The sequence below is a fragment of the Asterias amurensis genome, chromosome 12 (assembly GCF_032118995.1).
Source record: "Asterias amurensis chromosome 12, ASM3211899v1".
Taxonomy (NCBI): Eukaryota; Metazoa; Echinodermata; class Asteroidea; order Forcipulatida; family Asteriidae; genus Asterias; species Asterias amurensis.
Window position 1 is genome coordinate 2,529,984 of NC_092659.1, and position 20,719 is coordinate 2,550,702.

Below are 20,719 nucleotides of genomic sequence, written 5' to 3' on the forward strand. Positions count from 1 at the left end.
GGCATTATTTAGTGCTTGCAACATTATCGAGTACAGCATCAGTTTGCTAAGCTAACAACAAATTGTGTTACCAATGTGATTTTTCTAAACTGGAAAATGTTTTTGTAAATTGAAAGACAACATATATTCAGCTAGCCAATGTTTTGTTGCACTTCATGCTATCTTTCAGTTTGGAAAGACAGTAATTTCCAAGTTGAACTAATGAGTTATACACTCAACTGTAGATTATGTTACGCATCTACCCTTAAGTGTAGCGGTAACATCATGTGGAAATCTCTTCTGAGAATTGTTGGTTTTGAAAACAAAAAAGCTCTTGATCTGCAGAATTCAGAAATGGCAATAGCTATAACAAATTAATTCCAACTTTCGGCTCATTTTGTGGTGACAGGTCACCAGTGGTTAACTACTTAACGTTTTAATAAGTATGTTCTGATTGTCTCAATAAGAACTACACTCAAAGAGATATTCATTTTGATGTTACTGAACACCTATCACAGTTATACTTCAACAATGCGATGTTTCAAATCTTACTTGAAGTTGAAGTTAAGTTATAATTTACAGGGTGTTTTGGATTTTAAAAAAGGTGTTTTTGGCTCTAAAATTTTTAAACTACAACTCAAGTCAGAATGTTTTGACATTGAGTTTTTGAAAGTCAGAAAGATTAAAAATGTGTTGTCGATAGTCGAACGTTGCTAACTTCAGGGTTTCAGGTAACAGCTAGTTTTACCTTTCACCAAAAATTTTGATGATATTTACAAGATTGAACGTGAGTAAACATTTTGTTTCTGTATTTGTTTTCGTACCAGGGGTAGCTGGATCTGGTACTGAAAGTCGTCGAGCTTTGGGCACCTTGATATTTGGGAACGAGGACAATACACCAGTTCCATCAAGAAAAAGGAGAGACGTTTCCATCGCAGTAACGTCTGGTAAACAAATTAAGGAGATTATATTATTTTATCACTTGATATTACAAAACAGTATGAATTGGATTTAAGCTCATAGAAATTCAGTCAATTATTTTTTTTTTTTTTTTTTTGTGAACGACAGGAGGAGCCAGTTTGTTTGACCTCAGCTTGACCCCTGGAGCTGACTCGGGCGCCTGGCAGGGTGATCTGATCATCGGCGGTGGACTAACATGTAAGCTTTTCATTCTTTCTATTTTACTTGTGGCCCTTAAAGGGTCTGGGTACTTTTTGTAGGACAAAAAACACAATGTCCACAGATTTACATTAACCTCACACAGTTTGAAGATATTGATGGTAGAAGCTTCCCTTAAAATATTATTTGCTGATAAGGGGCTGTAGTTTTTGGGAAAGGAGTAAATTAGCAAGTCACGAAAATAATATTGTTTTGGGATACAACAATTATTTTTAGCATGTTAATCGTATTTTCGTGACATTGTTTTACTTATTTCTCACAAACTACAGCACCTCAGCAAGTAATACTTTAAGGTAAGCTTTCTACTATCATTATCTTCAAACGGTGTAAGTTTAATGTAAATCTGTGGACCTTGTGTTTGTGTAACAAAAAGTACCCGAATCCTTTAAACATTGATTATTTTAGTTATTATTATTCTTATTTTATCTTTTATTTTTTTCATTGTTGCTGACTAACGGCGTTTGGATGTTGATAATTAAAGAGAACTGAGATGATTAACGGCAGGGATGAAGTATTTAATGCAAGTTTAGTCATTCATTGTTTGTTTTCTTAAAATATTTTAAAGTGAAAGGTCTTGATGCTCTTGGTAATCGGATTGCAAACATGACGATAGGGGAGCTAGAGGCAATGTTGGATCTACAAAACATCGACCCTTTTACTGTCGTCCAACTCATGAAAGATCTGCGATCTCTTTATCGAACCTTTGTAAGTAATCTTGATTTATTTCTTCTATCGAGAATTTCAAAGACATGAGCCGCTTCCAGATGAAGCTTTAAATATCAAAGTAATAAAGTTATTTTTTACTATGTTCTATAACATGTATGTATTGTGTAAACTTTGTTAATGTGATTTTTGAATGTAAGTGATTTTTGAATGTATTTATTTTAAGTTCTGCTAGTTTTTACATTTTCCCTCATAGCAACAAAAGGCCCGGTCACACAGGCCCCGACAACGAGAACAAAAACGAGAACGATAAAAATGCACGCCCTTGATTGGTTGAACGAGCGTGGGCGTATTCTGCATGGAGCATTTTAACTAATCGAGGGCGTGCATTTTTATCGTTCTCGTTATCGTTCTCGTTATCGGGGCCTGTGTGACCGGGCCTTAAGTCTGGGTTCTTTATGTTTTATTGTCATACCTGTTTGTCTTGCCTTTTTGTAGTTTGTTTGTCTAGAGGCTGTCTTCTACAAGCTTTGGCTGAATCTGACAGCCTCATACCCTTCTTTCTTTATACAAAGATTAATTATTTTCCCTTGTTTGTTTGTTTAGATGATCTTCCCATCAAGGGAACTCGGCAAACTCCCACAAGGGGATATAAACACCAAGCTGGCAACAACCAATCTCTCTCACAAACCTTGGTTTAACGTCTGTGATTATGAGTTGCACAAATCAAGAAATTGTGATTCAGTAACTAGACGACAATATTTATTCTAGTCATTGTGAAATCAGCGGTTAGCTGGGGGATTCAAACCCACAACCTTGTGATTGCAAGTCCTGCAGTCTAACCACTTGACCACGGTGATCCTCTGTGCTAATTTTGTTCGCTTTTCTATGTAAAATTCTGTCTACATTATATCTTGCGAAGAGTAGTACGAAATAAATATTAGTTTTATTTTTAAATTTTTTTTACAAAAGGTGAGCGAGTTCATAGACGTCTTTGTCAACGGCAATGGAGAAAATGCGTTCAGTCAATTTGACATCGTTCTGAGCGGAGAAGTCCCATTTCCACGGAGGGAAGTAGTTTTCTTCAAAAATAAGTATTGGACTGTGCTTGGTGGATTCATCTACTTAGAATTTTGTAAGTATCTCTTCGAACAAAAACTTGTTCCTTCCAGCCTCTTCAATTCTTTTACTAAAATAAAAGTCTCGTTACCAAGCATAATTTTGCAGTTTTTCATAACCAAACACAAAATAGATTTTAACAATAGGCTGACATTTTCACATTACAAAAATGACTACAGCTGTGGTTTTGGTAATTTGTAATGTAATTTTGTTTTTCACTGTCTTTAGACATTGAAGCCGGTGGGTTTTTCGACATGAAGATACCCATATCTGTGGCCCTTGTGTCAATGACTGCCAAGGTAATGTATGTTTTAAATTCAGAGGACCTCATTAGTCATTTGTGTACAAAACCAATGGGGATTGCTTCAATACAAGAACATTAGAAAGTACAAAAGATGTTCTCTTACGTGTATGAGTGCTGAACCTGTGTGCGTCTCTTCACCGCACATTAATTCCCTTATTCAGTAACATTTCCAAAGGGGATATTGACCAAATTGTATGATAACTTCAATTTTTGTATCCGTACAGGGTGGTATAATACCAATGGTTGGTTCCTATGTTACTGCACGTGTTACAGCTGGCTTCATATTGTATGGTGAGCTGGAACTCAAGGCAGACGTCTTACACACAAGCTTTCCTACAACTGCAGAATTAATCTTTAGTAAATTCCCGCTAGATGTTGGGTAAGTCATTGACGTGTTCAGATTCAGATAGTACTAATAATACTAATAATAATGCACAGTTTGTGTATTTAGCACAAAATAACAGTGCAGTCTCAAAGTGATTTTTGAAAGTCCAGAGTGAAAAACCAGGAATGTTGATGAATACAAAAATTATTGTATTAGGGAGTGAATTCCATAGTTCAGGAGATGCAAACTGAAAAGCCCTTTGCCCATATGCCTTTTTAGTAGTGGCCTGGAAAAGGAGTGAGGAGATTTTGCCAGCCAGAAGGAAGATGTCTAGTTTTCCAGATTTAGTATAGTCAATAGTCTGTGTTTTATTGTCAAAGATATATATGTATACACACATGGGCTATACAGTGAAATTCATTTCGGTTTGCAAGTCTAAAAACATTAAAATTACAAAAATATATGTAAATACTTAAATCACGTATAGGCTGTACCACTAACGAATTTACAAAAGTCGCGCATAATATGCAAACAATTCATCAGCAGTAAAAAGTAGCAAACCACAGAACACACTAGTTATTCAACAACCTATTAAATTGAACCGGGATAAAAACTGTTGCGAGTACGGTTAGGGTCATCTCATTCAGAGCTCTGGACATATAGGTTTTTTGTCTTTAATTTCTAAGTCTGTGTCTTTAATATCCAAATCTGTGTATTTTATCCTCAGTCTCAAGATGGACATAGTGATGATCCCCTTGATAATCCGGCTGACAGGTAAAGTCACACTGAAGATCCCTTGGTTCGGGAGGAAGACCTTATTCAAGAAGGACCTCTGGCGCTATCAAGCCAACGCTATTCATAAAAACATCTTCGAAGTTCACACCAAGGAGCCCGACACGTCTCCGCCAGAGGTCATGGACTACTCCACACCTGTGGTAAGTTCCCTAAAGTTTTACCAACTCCCTGTTGGAAAGAAATCTGTCAGTTTGAGGGGGGGGGGGGTTTCTGTGCGTCGTTGGTGATTGTTTCTTTCTAGCGACTTTATTGGCGCAAATCAACTGAATTTATTTGATTATCAAGTGCCAAATTTAACAACAGGTTTTTTTTTAAGTTTGGGTTTTAAGGTTTTGATAATAAAGTTTTATTGTTAGATGTCCCACCTTAATAACCACTTTGTTAAAAAAATGTATTTTCATTGTCTCTCCTCAACTGTCGGAAATATATGACCAAGTTTACAACATTTCAGAAATGTAGTAAACCGTGCGTGACCTCATCAATTCAGGGGTCTGTTTAGATTGTGTTTTCTATCATCAGATGAGATATTAAGCATGTATTAGGACAACCTCCAACCTAAATTGGGAGCAACACACACTTTTGTTTAAGTTTAGATGATCTTCCCATCAAGGGAACTCGGCAAAATACCACAAGGGGATATAAACACCAAGCTGGCAACAGCCAATCTCTCTCATACAGACATTGGTTTAACGTCTATGATTATAAATTACACATATCAAGAAATTGTGATACAGTTACTACACGATAATATTTATTTTAGTCATTGTGAAATCAGTGGTTAGCCGGGGGATTCGAACCCACAAGTTTGATTGCAAGTCATGCAGTCTAACCACTTGGCCACGGTTTACTACAAAGACTGTCGCCACAGGGCTAGATAGCTCCAGTTAGCAGAGTGCCGACACTTTAAAAAAGAGGTTGCAGGTTCAAGTCCACTTCTGGTAAATTGTCTTTTATTCGACACAAAATTATTATTAGATTTTACATTCAAACTGGATTTTGTTTTTTACACTAAAGCATATATGGGCAAAAGGTCTAAGTTGTATCTCCTAAACTATGGAATTCACTCCCAAAAAGCATACAAGAAAGCTCCTCTCTAGAACAGGTTCAAGTTCAGATTTGGTTATAATTGTCTTTTGTTCTACTCGAAATAAACATTAGATTTTACATTCTATTGGATTTTTTTTATTCCTAAAGGAGGCCCCCAACTCCGTAAACATTGCAGAGCCAACCAGCCAGTGCAGCGTTGAGCAGGTGCCTGGTTTAGACTACACAGAGCCCGCCTTTCAACTTGAGGTGGTCGCTGCTGATGACAAGAGTCTAGTGACGTTTTTTTATCAGGTTGGGACGGTACCTGGAGGTAGTGACGTGCTCTCTAAGACAGAATACGGAGGACCATCGGCCATCATTTCACAGGTGATGATGCTTTGGTGATCACAACCAAGGGGTTCGAAATAGTGATATTTTTGCCAACAACTAGTATTTGAGAATACAATTTGTATCATGTCTCTATATACCGTATTGAATAGCCCCATTTTGCTATGAAAGTCGCCATCTTGTAGGGCAAACTGTATGCGCGTCCAAACGCGTACATCAATGAAGCACATGCACGCAGCATTCCTGGTTTGATTTCTACGGCACATGCACGCACATACCCACGCACATGCGCACAGACGCCATCTTGTAGGGCAGATATTTGAATGGTGACGTCATATTCAATACGGTCTATACCCCCCCCCCCCCCCCTCTATAGACATCTGTTTCATGTGTGTTTAGAAAGGCTGCATTTCAGAGAATATGTAGACTGGACCCATGTCTTTATACTCACGAGCCACGAAGTGTGACGTCAGACGTTCAGGCTAAAGAATGTGTTGCAGCTATGGACATTTCTCCTCGTGTACTTGAAAACTTTTATTACACGTCGACACTTTACGAAAGTCAATCATTAGGGTTTTAAAAAGTAGCGATTTCTGAGTGACCATATCCTCTAGGATTTGTTATATTTTTAATTTTGAAACTGATATTTATATTTAGGGAATTTTAGACAACTTTTGCATTCTGTCTTGTCCACAGACCCTACTCGGTGGCCATCCACTTCACTTCACCGTCTACGCCATGAACAATGGTGGAGGTACCTCAACCGCAACCTGCAGCCTGCCGACCTTTGACGTCACCCTCCCAACGGGTCGTATTACTCCTGACTTCACTTCAACCAGTCATCCACACATCCTTCGTGCCTCAGCAGTGGTGTATGATGACTCTGTCATTTTGATGCAGAAAGAAGGAGTTGGGTTCGGACCGGAGATCTGGGGTGATCAGATCGTACCCTGGCACACGATTGACGTCACAGAGCGAGAACAACTTGGAACATCAAGTAACTATAACAAAGATATATTTCACTATTTCACAAAATTTGTCAAACTCAAGTTAACGTAATGTCCTTGAACTATGTCAGCCTCAGAGCTTTTAAGGCAGGTTAAAGATCTCAAAAGGATACTTAAAGCTTCCTAATATATATAACTATCTTCATCATTGCGAACTTTCATTTGTTTTCATATCCTAAGGTACTTTGTTCATTCATTCAAACTGTTATTTATTTCCATACTTCATGAAAACAGAGTACAAACCAATAAACAAAGCTATTTAATGAGGGTGAGAAAAAAAAAAAAAAGAGTATGGAGGCATCATCTGGAAGCCGAGGCATATGTAGGGATGCCTGGGGACAGACAATAAACGGGGACAAGAACGAACGGACATACAAATAGAACAAAGACAGACATGATGAAGACAACAACGACGAGAATACTATTAATTGCACAATATTTACTGTACACTACTCATAATTTGAATATAATTAACAAAATTTGTAAAAAGCGCCTTAGAACAAACTCTTCATTTTGGCGCTCCACATTGATTGATTGAAATTGAAAAAAAAAATATTGTTTAAATATTTCTTAATCACCTTTCTTTCAATCACTTGTTACAGTCAATGACTTTCACTATTTCACCACCGCCAAGAAAGGCCGCCTCATCTCAACACCAACATCAACCATCACTCACATTAATCCTAACTTCTGTGCCCGTGACTGCCTCGCCCTCCCCGAGACAAAGTGTCTGAGTATCAACTATGACTACGATTCCACGATTTGTGAACTCCTTGAAGAGATCGAGGGCAATGGGGTCGAGGTTCATGAGGTATCTACTTGGATAAAAGTTTTATAATATAACGTGTTTTGTAACCAATTATTACTGACTGAAGTACGCACAGCATTTGTGGTGTTTTTTACAAATATTGTTTGATTGTCTTGTGGTTTTGTAATTTAAAATAAAAAAAATTGCAAAACATAAAAGTATCAAGCTCAAAAATAACTTGAAAACGTTTTGTATCACTTTTTTGTCAAATACATCCAGTGGACTAAACGGATTTAGAGTAAAGGATGTTATTATTAAGGTATTTAGCAACCATGAAAAAGATGACAGTGGTGTTCTTGTTTTGTGTGATCAAATATTATTATAAGGTATGACTTTAATAAAACAAAACTGTAAAAAGTGGGTTTTAAGGAGCAAGTTAAAGAACAGCATGCACAGTTTTCAGGTTGTATTATGGTTGTATCGAGCCAAATCAGTCCTTTCCCGTGATTTTATTCTTCATTTTATTTTTTTATTTTTTCCTAAATGACTTTATTAAAGAGGGAAATACTTGACAAGAAAAATTGTTCTACAATGAAATTTAATAACCAGCAAACCTTCAGACTGAAACTGTACAATGCAACTGTGTTTTCCTGACTTCGTATAACGCTCTTATAAAGTTATGCACCATATAAATGTATTGTCACGTCTAACTGTTTTTTTCTGTTATTTTGCATTTTGAATCAAGTCCGGAAAATTCACTCATTATGAGCGTCTCGGTATTGGACACGCTGTTGAGTTTAACCACGAGTCCCTCCTGCTCGATCACAACAACGTCTACTACTTCAACATCGAGCTCCTGAACTATGTAGCGTATGAGAACATCGTGTCATCTGTGGGTATCGTGACAGACTTCACAGCTCCAGAGCCTGGTTTGATCGTCAATGCATCAAGGGACGAGGTTGTACATGAGCCGTGTGTTCAGTTTACGCCTGATGAATGGGAGAGACGATGTATTGAGGATACACCTCTTGATAATCATAGGTACATCAGGAACCTCGCTCCTTCAATTACGTCTGAGTGCATTATTCAACCAATCAATCGTATTATTCATATGGCGCCATATTCCAACGATCTTTGCTCATAGCCGTACTAAGCTTTTGTAATCAAGTGAGATTTGAGTGACGTCTGTGCAGCCCCTAAATGTCGCCTGACCTAAATGTAGCCCCAAACCTGTACCCAAATGTCGCCTGACCTAAATGTAGTCCCAAATGTTCGGGGCTACATTTAGGTTCGGACGACATTGAGGTACAGGTTTGGGGCTATTTTTAGGTTCGGGCAATATTTAGGTACATGTTTGGGGCTACATTTAGCACTCGTGCTACATTTAGGGGCCGCAAAGATGTCTTAAATATATGTATTGTAGGTGACTGTCTGATGATGGTGTTAAGGGGCAGCAACAGAAAAGGCGCGATCACGTGTTTGGATCGTGACCCCGCTATCTGTCCGAACTGGAGTGCAAGTTATGAGATGTTTTATGGAAAGTCAGTAGGGTTGGTTCGATGCGGGCTGGTAGTTTCTGTGGCTTGGTGATGGAACAACGTGAAGCTTCAATGGGTTTCTGAACCATTGGCTACAAACACAACATAAAACCTTTCGGCACATCTTAAACAATTCACATTGTTGACGTTTATTCACTCCTACTTGAAAACAAATACATATTTAGAACCGAAAAAGGGACAATTTGTTCATTGCCCGTATTATGTATGGTGTTTATTTGGGTTTATTTATCAAACTTAGTGTAATCTTTCTCAAAGTCTAAACGCATAATTTGTAATTAACAGTTAATACTATTTTAAAGTGTTTAACTTTGTCTGTTTTTTTTTCTTTTTTTGTATACAAGATACATTATCGATGGGCCTGGTTCCATGACTGTCTTCAATGGTGAAATGGAATTGGTGGACATGCTGTATACAAGAAGCAATGCCTACATGGCAGGTAACCAGACTAAATAGATCGAGGCTAAATCATTCTTGAAATCAAAATAAAGTCTTTGAAATCAAAATAAAGTAATAATAACAGTAACTTCAGATCAGTCTCATGATGAAGACTAGAGCAAGCTATAGTCGAAACGTTGATAACCAATAGGAGACTTTCTGGGACGATAGGTGGCAGCAGACATACCGGGTAAATCCATTGCTCTCATAACTATGCGCATGCTCAGAACTACGTAAACAATGTAAATTTACCCGTTCTTTTCAGAACTGAGAAGTCTCTCGTACTTCGAAAATCTACTCCACGACGATAGTACAATATAGCAAGACAGTTCTCTAAAGAACATACTCTACCTGGCTAGTAGAGACACATATGGTGTTACCGCAAACTAAACTTAAACCTCACCATGCAATGCCTCAAATCCTGTATAAAATAATAATAACTTCAGATGACTCTGTCATTTCTCACTAGATTGTATAAAACTATTGTTTTGTAGCAGGAGTTAGAATAAAAAGTCTTAGAAAGTGTTTTAAATTGGTTTTTCTTCTTTTTATTTCAGCAAACTGGGATGGTATCCATGATGACGAGACTGGTATCCATGGCTACACCTGGTCCATTGGTTACAGCGTGTGTAATGATGACGTCAGCAGCCATATTGATCCTCATGCACACCTGTTTGATGAATCACAATGGCACCATCAGGGACTGGTAGTTAACGTCAACCTCCCAGGTAGAAATTCATTTAATCAATTTGGAAATAAAGCATTTTCTCCTGTCTACATTTTGTATACACCTTACAATTCTGGAGCATGTTTTGGAACCTTGGGTTGCCTTGTCCGTAGACCAACATTTACATGACGTAATTTGAGTATGGCGCCCTCACCTAGAGACCAAAAGGAGTTTGTTCATTGGCCAATCCTGTGCGTTGTGCAAATAAATCTGTGGGTTTTGTTTCCAACATTTATCTTCATTTATGTCACATTTCAAGTGAGATATTGGCTTGCATTCATTCATCATCGGTTCACCTCTAAGATGAATTCATCAGGTCGATGGGAGACATTTAGGGACACAGCCAGCTGCAGACTCACCAGTAAATCCATTCTCGGGAAATATGCGCATGCTAAGAACTCCTTCATAAAGGAATCTTGCAGGTCTGCTGCCACCTAGCGTTCTCAAGTCTCTCATTGCATACGCGTGATTGAAAAACGAGCACCCAAAAAATTCTCAAAAAGTTAAGATATGTAAAAACGTTTACTTCATCTGTTTTGACTAGACGCAATTAATATTGCACATTTCTGCAAATAGTGATGCGAGTATAGGTAGGAAAGAATTTGAAATTTTTGCAAGTTTTTTGTCTATTTTTTATTTATCTAGATGGTGCCTATTTTATCAGCGTACGTGCTCTGAATAAGGTGGAGTTTGGCGGCCCGATGGCACTGACTGTATGTCACAGCACGCCCCTTATCATTGATAACACTCCGCCAATAATTGACAGCATTAATAACATCACTTATGATTCCTCGATTGGAAGAATTGGATTGCAAGTTAACGCAAGGTGAGTTTGTGTTTAGAAAATCTCAGAAGTAAATAAAAAATCACTGTAAAGTTGTCATTGTTCAATTTAGTTATTTGCTAAAACTACAGTAAATTACTGACAAATAATCTCAAACTAATTTTTCTTGAGGTCAGTTGAAAATACTGTATATTTCTCGAGAATTAAGACATTTTTGGACATTTTTGGACATTAAATTATTTACAGCGATCCTGATTCTCATCTGTTTGAGTACCACGTGGCAGCGGGCAGAACACCTAGGGATATATCTTTGCATGACTGGGAAGCCCTCGCTGTTACTCAACAACTCGTCATCAACTTCAAGATTCCAAATGGCATACCATGCTGGCTGATCGTCAGAGCTGTCAATAATGGTACAAAGTTAGAATGAAAAATACACCAGCTAAAGTAGTAGTCCTAGCCATTTTTCTATACCTTCCGCCCGGGTTGTAAAAAGCAGGACTGTTCTTTTCAGAACTGATAAGTCTCGTGAACATCCGATAAATCTACTCCGCGGTAGTAGAATAAAGCAAGACAGTTCTCTAAGAACAAACTCCACCTGGCAAGTTTATACACACATGGTGTTACTGCAAACCAAATTAAAAATACACCACACTATGCAAAGTAGGTTGTTGTACTTAGGTACTGGTGTCAATAACAAATAACTGATACTCTATTGACATTAATGAGGAAATAAACATAGATAATCAGAGGTTTGACTGGGTTAAATCCAAGTCACAATCGAACTGCCTTTCATTCTCGTTTTATTTATTATTTTTTTCCCATTAACTCGTTTGGTTTTGTTAATAGCTGTTTTTAAATCTAGACTTAAAGCTTATCTTTTTAATTCTGAATATAACTAGCCTTTGACTCTGTGTATATAGATTGATCAATGCATTTCTTGCTGTGAGTTTGTACATGTACCTTTTGAACTTTTTAAAGTTTTTGCCTTGTTTTATAAATTTCATCTGTTCAAGCTTTGTTTTGCTTTTAATGATGTTAGGTGTTTTTTGCACTTTAATGTACAGCGCATTTGGGCAATTGTTTGGATATATGGCGCTTTGTAAATGCTGTTATTAATAACATTATTATGTTTTTATTTATTTTTTCCTTTCCGTAGTTGACCTTCGAACTGTAGAGCATGCTGATGAACCAATATTGGTTGACGACACGCCACCAATTGCTGGAGACTTATTCGACGGACCTTATGCAGGACGAGATCTTGTTTTCACTAAAGATAGAAATGAGGTAATCAGGGAAATTCCCTAACTTCATATTAATGTTTTGTACAGGGAAACTTACATCAACATCTTTTGTATTATTTTGTTAGTTTGTACTACCCTTTCCAGTAAATCTTGTTAACAATTTTGACAGCATTACTGTAGCCAGATAGACCTTTAGTAAATTCTGTAGCTAAGAAATTGCTTATAACAGCACATTTGCATTCAATGTTTCAGGTTTTTTTTTTATTTGTCTCCACGACCGTAACTAAATCAAAGGACTAATTATCTTAAAGAAGCCTGTCACAGGTTTAGTATTTTAAAACAAAATTGGTCATTGTCTATTCTACCTGTTAATCTGACGCGTTAATTTCTTTAACAGATTTGTGGAAACTGGTACAACTGGTTCGATCCCGAATCTGGTATTTCCTCATACCTGTGGGCCGTTGGAACCCAACCGCTAACAAGCAACGTCGTGAACTTTGTCAAAGTGTCTCGCCGAGAGCATGGAACCTGCTCCGGGTATGTCACCCTCCAGCACGGCGAGACCTACTACTCAACGCTTGTAGCATTCCACGGTGGTTATGATAAGTTGAACGTTTCGGCTTCAACAAATGGAGGTGATTTTTCCACTGGATTTTATGCTAATCTCAATGCAGATTATTCCTCATCTTACTCACTTTGGAAGAAATCAGTATTTTATTTCTAAAATTTCATTAATCCTGCCAGACCCTAGCCTTTAGTCAAGGCGCACGCGGCACCCTCATACCAGATGTCAAGCACGACCCCATCAAGCACGGAAAAAGACCAGCGCGAGCGTGCGCCTTGATTAAAGGCTAACAGGGAGTTAAACAAAACCTTGAGATAAAGGAGACATATTTACAGCGTTTTTCTGGAATGAAAACTATAAACAAATTTAAATGCTAGATAATTTCATTAGAAGTAAACAGTGGTTCACTTTCTCAAAACTTCTTTGAAAGTTTACTTCTTTTAAAATTAAAAACTTTCTCCTGTGTTCTGCCAGTGACTGTTGATCTAACTCCACCCGTCCAAGGAAGCGTCTACGACGGCCTCCTTCCAGGCCCAACGGACCAGGAATTCTCTTCCAAACCAGCCACAGTATCGGCTCAGTGGCAGGGATTCTCTGATCCAGAGTCTGGTATCGAAGACTACCAAGTCACAGTCTACCGTAAACATAGTGACAGGTAGGTCTTGTGAAGAAAGTCTTTTAAAGTCTTAAACGATGGAAAAGACTGGAGAAATAATTTAGACAATTTATCTAAAAACAAGCTTAAAGACATCTGCCACATTAGTGTTTAATTACCCTAAAGATAAAATGAGCGAATAAAACATGTCTGTCTTGAATTTAAGGCACAAAATACAAATACAATTTTAACTTAACATATTTTTATTTATTTTGTCAGTGAAAATGCAACCAATGACTTTGAGGTTATCCATGAAGCCGAGTCAGTTGGTAACGACATCTCTTTAATTGAGTGGCATCATTTCCATCTACACCACAAGGATCAGGTTTACATCAACCTACGTACAATCAACCAGGCTGTCAATCATATTGATACTCCAACCAATGGCTTCCTGGTGGATTTGACTCCTCCTATGCTACGATCCCTTGGAGACGGGCTTGTTGTTGGACAGGACGCAGACTTCCAGGTTGGTTTTTAAAAAAAAGTGTAAACCCACAAACTTCTGCTACAAATTTCATTAAGGCCCTTTCGAAACCACAGCTCCGACTCCGGATTCGGTCCGGCTCAGGCTAGCTTGGCCCCGCAATTGTTTTGACACTTTTGCGCATGCTTTGCATAAGCGCCCAGGGCTTCAGACGAGAGGACGGAGCCTGAAGCCGAACGAAAAAATATATTTTAGGTTCGATGTAACCCTCACATACAAGTTACACGTTTTAATTATATTGCCTTAATTATATTTATCGTTTGCTATAGACACACAGTGATAGCCTTGCTGTACATTGGGACTACTTTGACGAAGAATCCGGCATTGCTTTGTTTGAGTTGGCTATTTACGAAATGAGACATGGTAAAAAACAAAAGATTTTCCCAGCAGGTAAAGTTTTATCTATTATCTTAAATAAAATAAAATTGTATGAAACAACAATTTTTAAAAACTTGTTCTAATTGACTGTTTAAACAAACATAAAATGATCTCACCCGTTTTTGGCGGGATCAAATTTTAATCTATATTTTTCTCTGATTGTTGAGCATGACTTTCTCACTCTTTTTTTTTTAGATTTGGATCCAAATAGCTTTGAGCCGATACTAGGCGTTACTACCAAATCCCACGTGCAAAGTGGATTGTCACTTCGTGCAGGTGCCATCTATATCACACGAATCAAGGCTCAAAACCAGGCTAAACTGATAGCATCGCATGAGACGAGTGGTATCAGGGTAGACCCTACCCCACCTGAGGTAAATTACAGATACGTATGAGATTGCCATCTAAGTGCCCATACCGGACACTATTGGTAATTGTCGAAGACCAGTCTTCTCACTTGGTGTATCTCAACATAATATACACAAAATAACAAACCTGTGAAAATTTGAACCCAATTGGTCGTCAAATTGCGAGATAATAATGGAAGAAAAAACATCCGCGTCACATTACGTGTGTGCTTTCAGATGCTTGATTTCGGGACCTCAAAATCTAATTTTGAGGTTTCGAAATCAAATTCGTGGAAAATTACTTTTTTCTCGAAATCTACATTTCTTCAGAGGTAGCCATTCTCACAATGTTTTATACTATCAACAGCTCTCCATTGTTCGTTACCAAGTAAGTTTTTATGGTAAACATTTTTTTGAGTAATTACCAATAGTGTCCACTGCCTTTAATCAATCAAATAAAATAAAAATTAATATTTGACATTCGTCAATATTTTAAAGCAGATCACAACTTTAACAAACCCTTCAACATTTCGAGACAAAAATCTTCTGATCATAACTACCATTTTGTTTACCTTCTTATATATTTTCAAAAGTAGTTGCGTACAGCAAGTTTTTAGTAAAACAAAACTTAAACTCAAAATATGAAAAATTTTCAAGGGCATCTTGATCTTGATCCTGATCCTTATTATTTATTTTTTAAGATGAGATACGTACGAGGTGGGAATCTTGATGGAGAGACTGAAGAAGTCATCAACGGATACCTGTTCCAGAACAGCCTCTCTACCATTAAGGCATCATGGCTTGGAGTTGATGGTCAAAGTGGTATTAAGAACTACTGGGTAGCGGTTGGAACAGCTCAAAGTAAGGCTCGACTGTGCTTTGAAGTCAAAGTTCATTGAAATGATTTAAATGAAATCAAGAACAGTATACCAAAAAAAGAACCAAGAACAAATCATGGTTAAAAGCTTATACACACTAAAATGTATAGAAAATGCTTTGATATAAGGATGAGTTGTCCCCTCGAAGATTATTAATTTGAGGTTTGTTACCCATAAACCCAGAACATTGTCACAATCTTGCTCCTTAGAAGTTCTGTGTAGGGTTCGAGGCCAAACCTATGTTGCGATTGCAATCAGATCTTTAAAACCAGTAAGAATAGAAGGACGTATTCAAGTTATCTGTTTCTTCTGATTATTCAGCAATTGGTTATTTTTAAATCATCAAGTAACCCTTTATTTGCTTTCTTAAAGACACTGAAGACATCAAACCGTTCATGGCCCTAGGGTCAAAAGAGAATAGTGTCTTGTTGAACCTTGACCTCCAACTCACTGACCAATCAACGTGTAATGATGAAGAGTTTACTGCCGACTGCCGACCTGTCTATTACGTATGCGTGAAAAGCGAGAATGGTGCGGGTGCCTTCAGTGACGTCATTTGCTCCTCGCCAATCAGAGTCGTAGAAGAGGATCAAACAGGTATGTGACTTTAAGCAAACACAATTGTTGAGGGAGGGAATATGCAGCTGAATCCGTGTAACAAGGAAATAACAACAATCACCTGCTTACTCTGTGCATTAATTGTTTTCACTGTTTAGGTATATTTGTCAATAATTTGCAGGCAACGGTTAAATTCCTGTGCATTCAAAATTTAATAATTTGGTCTAACAGTTAAAAGAGCATCGTACTCAAGCTTTGTTGTTTTTGACCGGCAGAGTGTGGGTTCGAGTCCCGGTCAGGACACTTTTTTCCTTGCTTTAGCAAGACACTTGATTCCTTCGTTCTTCGCGAATGGGACGTCAAGCCTTTGGTCCCTTGAGTCGTGTAACACACCTGGAATAACACACAGTGCACGCTACACAAGAGAAGCGGGGATTCACCTCAGTGTTCCTGGTTTGATTGCCTACATATTGCGCCACAGCACCTTGTAAACCATTACATGGTGTTGTAATATGTGCGCTTTTTAAGAAGCCACTTATATTATTATCATTTATCAATATTTTTTGTTAGTATGACTTTTTCTTGATTCAATGTTGTCCAAAACAGGTTATGTAACAGACGGACCAACCATGCTTGACGATACAGACTCTCAACAAGAGAGAACCACCATTACTATTTGGTTCGATGACTTTGAGGTAAGATTGGGATTGTGTACGTTTCAATGCCCCCCCCCCCAAAAAAAAAAAAAAAAAAAAAAAAAAAAGTGTTTTGTTGTTGAATAAAGAACATTTAAACTGGGCAGGACTTGAACCCGCGACCTCCGGATTAACCCGGTGTTCTATGTACAAACTAAGCTTTCTAGCCCCAATATTGTCAACATCTTTGTTCTGCATGCCATTCAGAGGCCATTCAACCCTGTACAGCCAGAGGGTCACAACAAAAGTTCAAGATGTAACCTGAGGTTGCATCAGCAGAGGTCTCACTTAATTTCACTTTCCCTTGTTTTCACTTGTAGTTTAATAAACTGAATTGTATAATAATAACATTTATTTGTACAGAGCCAGTTGCATGGTATATCTTCCTATGAGTGGGCAGTCGGTACGACCCCTGGAGGAGAGGACATCCAACCTTTGACCTCAGATGGAGTAGTGCCTGGAAGTGACCCTGATATACCAGGTAAACATTATCCAGACTGTTTGATCTTCTTCAATAACCTTGAAAAATGATTTGCTCTACATCGAAATAAGTATCAATTTTTAAGAACACTGTGGACGCTAGTTTCAAGTCATTTATTTCATACTACTCTTCTCAAGATATAACAAATACAAAATCTTACATAAGCAAAATAATTGTATTGTATTGTGATCTATTTTATTCCGAAACTGGAACAGACTGTATAATCTTGGGGAGGGTAAAAAACGAAAAAATCATTATATACGGAAGGTGTGTTAACTTACAACCAGTTAGAACAAGAACATTTAAAGCCCACACAGTTTGATTTTTTTTTTAAACGGTAAATAAATAAGCACAGCGGAAGCCAGTTAGTCTGTGTTAACCAAAATAAAGCGAGTATGAGGCTGTCAGATTAAGCCAAGGCTTGTAGAATGCAGCCATAGACAGACAGACTACAAGCAAGGAGACAAGACAGACCTTTATAAGGGATATTGCTCTTTCTGAGAGTGATTTGGTTCGCTTTGAGCAATCCCTAGGCATGAATTTGTGTATGTCTCTATTGCTTTTGTAGCATTTTTATAAATTTAAAGTGGTTTGATGTAGTTAAATTAAATAAATTTGGGGGGAAAAAGAAGAAGAAAAAAGATAACAATAAAAACAATTCATGTGTTTTATATTCTGTGTTTATAACAGGTCTTTCTGGTCAGGGCAAGGCACAGTCTCCACTTCCACTCCAGCATGGTGTGACGTATTACAGCACTGTCCGTGCCATCACCAATGATGACAATGTCTTAGAAACTGTCTCCAATGGTTTTACGGTAGATGTTACACCGCCAAACATTAACATCACTGACTTTGGTCAATATGATACAACTGTTGATTTGGTGAGTGGAAATGTTAAGGAAATAGAAGAAAAAAACATATATAATTTGTGTGATGTTTCCTAATGTGATTGGTTAGTGATATAGTTTAAAACTTAATCAACATGCCTGCTTGTCAAAAGGACCTTTTCATGTCCAGATCTTAGATATTGCATTTGCATTTTTTTCTATACCACGTGTTGTGGATTTCTTCTTAGCTGAGGCTTACGTTAAAATGTTGGTTATGTAAATGTGTACATGTTATGCTATTGTTTATATTTAGCACTATTAGTACTTTGACGGTTTTGTGCGTTTTATACGTGTTCATTATTATTATTTTCTTGTATTTTTTGTACCCATTTACTTCAGGGCTTTGGTGGTGTCAAGCTTTATCAGTCGTTTGTAGACTCCATCGATGCGATGTGGGACATGGAGGATTCGGAGAGTAACCTCATTGCAACATACTTTACCGTGGGACAATATGCAGGAGCTAGTGATGTGTATCCTCTGACACATGCAAACAACTCCTACATTCCTTCGAGTTTGGTCAAACCTGCGCACGAAGGTGATTTAAGTATATAAAAATCTTCTAGAACCATTTTCTGTCTCAAAATGTTCATATTTAGGCAAATTGTTATTTGCCTTCAATATTGCGCTGGTGAAGTAAGCATGTAGTTCTGAAATTCCAACTTAATCTCAACATGGTGTATCTAATATAACTGTATTGTGTGTGACATCTTAGAGAACAAGTGTAGTCCTGCATGCTGGTAACTAGATATTGTTTGTTTTCCTTTTACATTTTTTTCTCTATTTTTTTTTATTTCAGGTTTACCAAATATTCTGACTGTCCATGCCATCAACAGTGTTGGACTGAAGCAAACAGTTTATACTACCAGTTTAACTGTAGATACCACACCGCCAAGTGCTGGTAAGGTATGTATCCTGAGTGCAAACTGTTCAACCATTGTACATGCAGGAACAGCTGCACAGGTTGTTGATAGGCTCTTTTCGAATCCACGGCTTCGGCTTTGGATTCGGCTTCAGGCCCCGTGAAGCCCTGAGCGCCTACGCAAAGCACGTTCAATTGTCAAAACAACCGTGGGGCCAATATAGCCTGAGTCGAATCCAAAGCCGTAGCCGTGGTTTCGAAAAGGGCCATATAGGATCGTTGGGAATCCCTAACTACGGCTCCAGATTCGGCTCAGGCTAGCTTGGCCCCGCGGTTGTTTTGAAAATTGCACGTGCTTTGCGTATGTGCTCAGGGCTTAAGACGAGAGAACGAAACCTGAAGCCGAAGCCGTTCGAAAAGGTGCCATAGAGTTAAGAGCTGTCCTAATAATGGCTTATACTTTGTCTCTCTCTCTGCCAGGTCATGTGCCCATCTTTCTTACATGCAAACAGCGCCCTCAAGTGCAGCTGGACTGATTTCCTAGATGACGAGTCAGGAATTGAGTCTGTTAGGTTTCTTGTCGGGACTGCAGAGGGTCTGCATGATGTGTTTATGTCGGACAAACTACCTGGCGATACGACGCACTACAGTGCCACAGGTAAGAACTGTGAAGATGAAAGCCTTTTTTAAGCAACAATTTCCTCTTTTTTCCGCAGAAACTTATAGTCTCACCTTTTGACATAAAATTCAGAACATTATTTTAACATGAAAATGTTGTCCTCTTGTTGTTAATGTTGTTTATTGTTTGTTTGTTTTTTTGTTTTTTTTTATTGCGGCCATCCTGTTGGTAGAAAAAAACCTTTAATGCAGTAGCATCTTTAACCAATAGAAAATGTTATTACATTCTTTTTCAGGTTTGGACTTGATGCATAACAAACTGTACTATGTCACCATTGAGGCTTTTAACGCCGTCAGCCAGAGTACATTCGCCTTCTCTGAACCCATTGAAATCGATGACACCCCGCCCTCATATGGTGCTGTGGTGGAACTTTCTGGTGTTCATAAATTGAACCAGAACAATCTAGAGAGGCAGCCAAGCTGGGATTGCAGTAACATGGATGACTGCCTAGAGCTGGATGGAGAGTGTTTGGAGTCCATCACCCAGATTCAGATCCTCTGGGAACCCTTCAAAGATGAAGATACTCAGATCACTATGTATGAAGTAGCATTAGGCACCACACCGGGAGGAACTCAGATCAAATCGTTCTATGAGGTGGATAGGTACCAGACTTCAGAGCTTATCACCGATCTTGATCTAAGTGATGTGCGAAGAGTCTATGCGTCAGTGAGAGGATACAATGAAGCTGGTTTGACCAGCACAGCAGTCTCAAATGGTATCTTCGTCAGTCGATTCAGTGCAGGACTTCAGCCGCTAAGACCTTTCACAATCAAAGATGGAGTCACTTCCAATGACCTCCATGACCTGGACTTCCAGACATCTTTGACTGAACTAAGTGCTTCTTGGGATTTCAGCGGAGACCCTTGTCCAATCAGAGAGTATGAGTGGGCTATTTATAGAATTGACGGAGTGGAAATTCAGCCGCTGACGGATGTAGGAGGTAATTTTTACTCAAAAAACATCTCAATATTTTACTTCTTGAAGAAGAAGACAAAAAATGTCCCGTGTCGT

General features: G+C 38.2%; 1 protein-coding gene across 2 annotated transcripts in view; it reads left to right on the plus strand.

Moving 5' to 3' along the window:
• Window positions 1–20,719, plus strand: part of LOC139944971 (uncharacterized) — an 86,586-nt gene that overhangs the window by 41,635 nt on the left and 24,232 nt on the right. The window contains exons 63-92 of one of the 2 annotated variants that reach the window (XM_071942170.1): window positions 807–926; window positions 1,048–1,137; window positions 1,724–1,863; window positions 2,794–2,956; window positions 3,169–3,239; window positions 3,469–3,623; window positions 4,297–4,504; window positions 5,559–5,777; window positions 6,435–6,735; window positions 7,348–7,556; window positions 8,239–8,534; window positions 9,394–9,488; window positions 10,045–10,215; window positions 10,860–11,040; window positions 11,245–11,411; window positions 12,158–12,285; window positions 12,640–12,877; window positions 13,282–13,462; window positions 13,682–13,928; window positions 14,216–14,336; window positions 14,520–14,698; window positions 15,373–15,532; window positions 15,922–16,146; window positions 16,714–16,802; window positions 17,166–17,283; window positions 17,974–18,164; window positions 18,510–18,714; window positions 18,967–19,073; window positions 19,510–19,687; window positions 19,944–20,648. In XM_071942170.1, the coding sequence (XP_071798271.1) occupies window positions 807–926; window positions 1,048–1,137; window positions 1,724–1,863; window positions 2,794–2,956; window positions 3,169–3,239; window positions 3,469–3,623; window positions 4,297–4,504; window positions 5,559–5,777; window positions 6,435–6,735; window positions 7,348–7,556; window positions 8,239–8,534; window positions 9,394–9,488; window positions 10,045–10,215; window positions 10,860–11,040; window positions 11,245–11,411; window positions 12,158–12,285; window positions 12,640–12,877; window positions 13,282–13,462; window positions 13,682–13,928; window positions 14,216–14,336; window positions 14,520–14,698; window positions 15,373–15,532; window positions 15,922–16,146; window positions 16,714–16,802; window positions 17,166–17,283; window positions 17,974–18,164; window positions 18,510–18,714; window positions 18,967–19,073; window positions 19,510–19,687; window positions 19,944–20,648 (5,658 nt within the window). The remainder of the gene's footprint in view (window positions 1–806; window positions 927–1,047; window positions 1,138–1,723; window positions 1,864–2,793; window positions 2,957–3,168; window positions 3,240–3,468; window positions 3,624–4,296; window positions 4,505–5,558; window positions 5,778–6,434; window positions 6,736–7,347; window positions 7,557–8,238; window positions 8,535–9,393; window positions 9,489–10,044; window positions 10,216–10,859; window positions 11,041–11,244; window positions 11,412–12,157; window positions 12,286–12,639; window positions 12,878–13,281; window positions 13,463–13,681; window positions 13,929–14,215; window positions 14,337–14,519; window positions 14,699–15,372; window positions 15,533–15,921; window positions 16,147–16,713; window positions 16,803–17,165; window positions 17,284–17,973; window positions 18,165–18,509; window positions 18,715–18,966; window positions 19,074–19,509; window positions 19,688–19,943; window positions 20,649–20,719) is intronic. The other variant, XM_071942171.1, reaches the window with a different exon arrangement.